The 5,420-nt window shown below is 44.7% G+C and overlaps 1 protein-coding gene across 1 annotated transcript; it reads right to left on the minus strand.

The window, feature by feature from the left end:
- Window positions 1-2,403: 2,403 nt before the first annotated feature.
- LOC101777002 lies at window positions 2,404-4,862 on the minus strand. The gene is made up of 3 exons (XM_022824795.1): window positions 4,633-4,862; window positions 3,054-3,994; window positions 2,404-2,775 (listed from the first exon to the last, which is right to left on the minus strand). The coding sequence occupies exons 2-3, from the start codon at window positions 3,954-3,956 to the stop codon at window positions 2,674-2,676; spliced, it is 1,005 nt and encodes a 334-aa protein (XP_022680530.1). The 5' UTR covers window positions 3,957-3,994; window positions 4,633-4,862; the 3' UTR covers window positions 2,404-2,673.
- Window positions 4,863-5,420: the final 558 nt, after the last annotated feature.

Raw genomic sequence — 5,420 nt, forward strand, 5'->3', positions numbered from 1 at the left:
CCTATTCACGCCCCCTCTAGGCATCACAAGATCCTTTCAGCGTCGCGTTCCTAGGCGGCGATTGTGGCCTCCTGCTCAGCCTGGGTCGCCTGGGTAAGCGCGGCGTCGTGCCTAGCCTTGGCCTAGGCGCGTTTCTCGCGCTCAACCTCCTCCTCGGACAGCTGCTTGTTCTTGGCAGCAGCATCGGTGGTGGCAGCGGCAGTGGGAGTCAGATGAGGTGAACCAGCCATGGCAGCGGCTAGGACAAAGGTGCGCAGCTGGGGGAGGCGCGCTGGGAAGAGCGCAGCCAGTGGAGGCACGCAGGCGCAGCCGGGAGGCGCACTAGGGCATCGGAAGGGTGAGTAGGATTGGAATCCTAACTCGCGAGCGATACCATGAAAGCAAGTATGGCTAGGAATAGTAGATTGATTATGGGTGCAAGGCATGTACATGTATATAGGTAAGGATTGTCCTAGGATTTGACTTATAATAACAGAACCAACCGATGGAGATTCTTGCCTGTGACATAATCATCTAACATACCTACAGAGCACAAGGCCAATAGGCCCGTGCGGCCAAGGAGCAAGGCCAATCTGCTAACAAATAGGTTTGCTTCTGTCATCAGTTGAAGATGGTATTTTTACTAAGGAGCTGTAATTGATATGAGAAAATTTGATTTGTGCCACTATGTCAATTATAGTATCCATATTTTCTAGGAGTATTACTTTAGTAATATTTTGATTTTAGACTCATGTCATCACTGTGTAAAATTTGTCCCATTGGTTCCACTGCCCAGACGTTGTTGCTTTATTCTTGTAAAGGCTTCTGTCAGTATTAGATAGAATGCTAAATATAATGGAACCATTTCATCTACGCATTGGATCATCAGATATGGTCACATATCCTAGATATGGCCCGTAAAGGAAAAACAGAATTTTGTGCTGCTTTGGGCAATGCCAGTACATATTTCTTAGTTAGCTCTACCATGTCCATTTCCATGAACCTAGTCACCTGTTGTTTTTTTAAGTGATGCATATGCAGATAATTAACATCATAGGCTGACATTCTCTAATTTTGTTTTATACGTGTACAGTACTGTTGTTGCCTTTCGGGAAAGGAGCTGGGTAGCTGCTGTTTCTGCTGCTTCTGTTGTTTGGGGACGAGGACGAGGAACGGAACAAGACCTTTTGCAACTCCAATTGTGTTTATTTGCATCTCCACCTGTGTCTCGAGTTGGTATTAAAAAATGTTACACTATCTTATTCTATCTATAATTACAAAAAGTGGATTTGCTTCTCTGGAAGACGAAGCGCTTTCAAGTAACCTGTGCTTGATGAGGCATCGCATCTTCTTGGTCCAAAATTGTCCAAATTCAGAGGTTCACGTCTTGAGGTCAAACGCGTTTTGTTTAGTGCTGTGCAAGTAGCTTTCACGTCTTGAGGGCAGGCGCCAGCCGTGCACTGCCGTGGCCATCAAAGGCGCCACCCCAGGCTTCCCACAGACTGTACTAGTTTGAGCGCCACGCCCAATTCTCAGACTAAGGGGGTGTTTGGATACGAGGTGTTAAACTTTAACAGTGTCACATCGGATGTTCGGATGCTAATTAGAAGAACTAAATATGAGCTAATTATAAAACTAATTGCAGAACCCTGTGCTAATTCGCGAGACGAATCTATTAAGCCTAATTAATCCATCATTAGCAAATGGTTACTGTAGCACCACATTGTCAAATCATGGACTAATTAGGCTTAATAGATTCGTCTCGCGAATTACACTCCATCTATGCAATTAGTTTTGTAATTAGCCTATATTTAATACTCTTAATTAGCATCCAAACATCCGATGTGACGGGTGTTAAACTTTAACACTTGGTTGCCAAACAGGCCTTAAGACTGACGACCATTTCTCATTGCTGCCACACAGGTTTACATCGCAACCGAGGGAATTTTCACCTGCAAAACTGGCCATTGCACTGCTATAAACTATTAATTGCAAAAACTGTTTGATTGATTACATATCAAGAACTGGTGAGTTTATTAATCACAAAATTGCAAAAGCTGTTTGATTGATTACATATCAAGAACTGGTGAGTTTATTAATCAGAAAACTACTTTTGATTGATTACATATCAAGGAGACAGGGACTGAAGAGTTGGGCTCACAAGTAGTATCGATTTCGAATTATGTTGATCTTTCCTTCCCATACAATCTCATTTGCTTCAATTTACTATTCCCTCCGTTTCAAATTGTAGATCGTTTTGACTTTCTAAATAGATAGATTTTGCTATGTATCTAAACGTCTAAAAAGGCCAAAACGACCTATAATTTGAAACGGACGGGTACATTGCTTCAAATCTCCTGCCACAAGGTGTGCTTCCGTGCTGCTAGGCAGATTTTTTAGACAAAGGAAGTATAACTTCCAGGATTAAGCAACTCAATTTACATGCGATCCTTTATTTATTACCAAAACAAACAGTATACTCATACAAAATTGCAGGCACATAGCAATAGCAAAATATACATACTGGCAAATTGATTTTATTGCGATGGGAGCGAGAAGCAAAAAATTGTTGCAACGGAGTAAAAATAAAGCAGAACTTATATTCTTCTTTGTATGCTGCATGTAGGAAAAAAGCCCTTCAACTAAACCATATCATTATCCATCTTGTGAGGTTTGGATGTATAAAAGACCCCTTTAACTAGAGGGTTCACCTTTCATCTTTGCTTCAAGGTCCTTCACAACATTAGTAAGAGGTCTCGCATCCCGAGCTTTAGCCAGCTTACCATGTTCATCATACTGCATAAAATGGAATGCATTATCAGTTACAAAAAGTGGCAAGCAATAATATCAGATAAACACAAGCATTTAATTTCACCAAAAAATTTGTCAGCAAATGAAATGACATATTCTATTGACAAGAAATAGAACAAAGGTTCATATTCTATAATCAGATAAAAAAGCGATCGAATCAGGCAAGCCTGTGGTTTCAATTTTCTCATAATATTTCGGAAGCAAATAGGAGGACACTCATTTCAAAAACATATAATGTAATGTAGAAAGATCAAAAGCAAGACCTTTTCTAGCTTCTGAGCAAGCTCCTTCAGTTCTTCTGAATGCCCTTTCTTGTGAATGACCTTAAGAACCTTAAGCAAATGTTCTTGAAGAAACTCCAAGCAGTGCTTCTCAAGATCGCGCTCAGGGAATGAGGAATCACAGCCGAATGGGCACTTCATGGGCCTCATTGAACAGATGGTGACGCAGTGCCTATCCATATCACGCCTCAGGAGGCGCTTCTCACAGTTCTGCTCACACTGAAGGACCTTGAATGGGCAAGCTGCATCATGATCCTCCATGCAGCGGACAGAAACTTTGGCTCGGCATCCATCATTTGGGCAAGTAACAGGTCTGAAGCTACATTGTTGCTTGTGATCAGCCAGTCGCTCCTCGTTTTCATACTTCTCAGGGCAGTGGAACTTGGTCTTGAGGTCAACATTCTTGAGGAGGACCTCAGCAATGGCTTCCCTCCTGTCCAGTGGCCAGAACCGGGTCATCTCCATCTCCTGGACAAAATCATCAATCTTATCCTCGCGACTGTCACTTAGCAGCCACCCAGAGACATGGCCAATGATGTTCCTCTTGGTGCTGCTGAAATCATCCATAAAGATTGAAACGATTTCGAAAGGGTCCTCCGGCATCTCGTTCTCGGTTTCCTGATTTGCTTCAGACTCAATAAGAGCATCGGCGATGAAAGTATCGCTCCTCTGCGTGATGTAGTCCACCATCTCCTTCCTCAACTCAACTGCAACAACGGAGGGCTTCCTGAACAGATCGCCTGTAGTGCTGTCGACGCAGACCGCAGCCAGGCCAGGGAGAAGAAGCTGTGCCAGCTTGTGCATTGCCTCTGAATCACAGTACGGGCATTGGAGGAGCGGGCCTTCGCCTCTCTCTGTTCCAGGATCCGCTACTGGAAGGTCCATTGCGCTTTGTGCGATCAGAACCTGCAAGCAGAAGCTGTCTGACAACCGAATCAGCTACCGAAAGAAATCTATACATGCTTGCAAGTGAAGGAGAAGGTGAAGAAAACGAACAAAAAAAAAAGAAAAAAAAATGTTGTTCAATCTCTACAATTCTTCCGACGAACATGTGAGAGAAACCTTTTTCACATTAAACAACATAGATAATAACTCCACGGTTGATCCAAGAGGCGGGAAACAGACCCGATTCGAGGTGCCTTTGAGGGCCTGCAGCAAAGAAATCCATGACATTGTAACAAGATGCCAAGCGGGAGTGGATTCCGTCCCAGAAAAGGAGTTTCTTTTGTTCGGTTTGGGTTTGGCTGTTTTCCCATCAAAGAATGCCAACGCGCTAATTCGAATCGAAGTGCAGCGTTCTTCTGGATACTTTTGTTGCTCGGTTGTCCTACGGAATGGTTTCTGGAACCATTGCATTGCCTGGTTAGGGACCGGACTGTGCACCGCGGTCCGCGATTGACCGGGTCGCGCACGCGGCTAAGCGGATGGTCGCACTCGAGGTGCAGATTCGAGGGGCCAGCGGATTCGAGGAATGAGGGATAAGGATTAAACAGAACAGAACAAACACAGAGAGCAAACCCACCCACCACCGATGGAGCAACGCGAACCAGGGGTTCCTTACCTCAGGAAGGAAGAAGCCCGGAACGGGTCGCCGCCGGCGGCGTTCAGCGAGGGGAGACGACGAGGTGGAGAAGCGGCGGTTTGGATCGAGGCAGGCGTGGATCGGCCGGAGTCTTCCCGTCTTGTTCGGCGCGGGGAGGGGAGAGGGAGAGGCAGCAGGCCTGCCTGAACGAGCTGGGGAAGCAAACGGGATCGGACACCCCCAAAAACGGATACGGCTGGCGAGCGGTCAACCGAACATGGGGCTTGGCTCTGGCGCCGCTCATGGAGGAATTTTTTATTTCCTTTTCCTACTTCTCCTTTTCCTAACAGTTTTCCTTTAAGAAAATATTTCTCCGTATTAGAGAAATAATCCGTTTAGAAACTAAAACTTCCTCGGTGGTCACGATTACACTTTAACCATATACCATCACAGTATCACACCAGCTACCGCAATATTTTTATTTCGTATTGATGCGTGTACGTCTGCCTCGACATGCAGCAATCGATGGTGCTCGGATATTTAATATACCAATTCTGGTATTTGAATATTACGAGGTTCGTTCACAATAATACATTGCTATCATCATGTAACAACCTTACGAGGTTCGTTCACAATAATACATTGGTATCATCATGTAACAACCTGTCCTTACGAATAATATGCCAACCATACCTCATACAATGACGTAGTAGTCTCATAGTCGTTGGTTACGAAATACTAGAGGGTGGCTCTTGGACACGATAGAGCTTCTAGGCAACTGAGTGGCTAGAATTTTGTATGTCCAAACAGGACCTCGTGCCCCCTAT

The sequence above is a fragment of the Setaria italica genome, chromosome III (genome assembly GCF_000263155.2).
Source record: "Setaria italica strain Yugu1 chromosome III, Setaria_italica_v2.0, whole genome shotgun sequence".
Lineage (NCBI taxonomy): Eukaryota > Viridiplantae > Streptophyta > Magnoliopsida > Poales > Poaceae > Setaria > Setaria italica.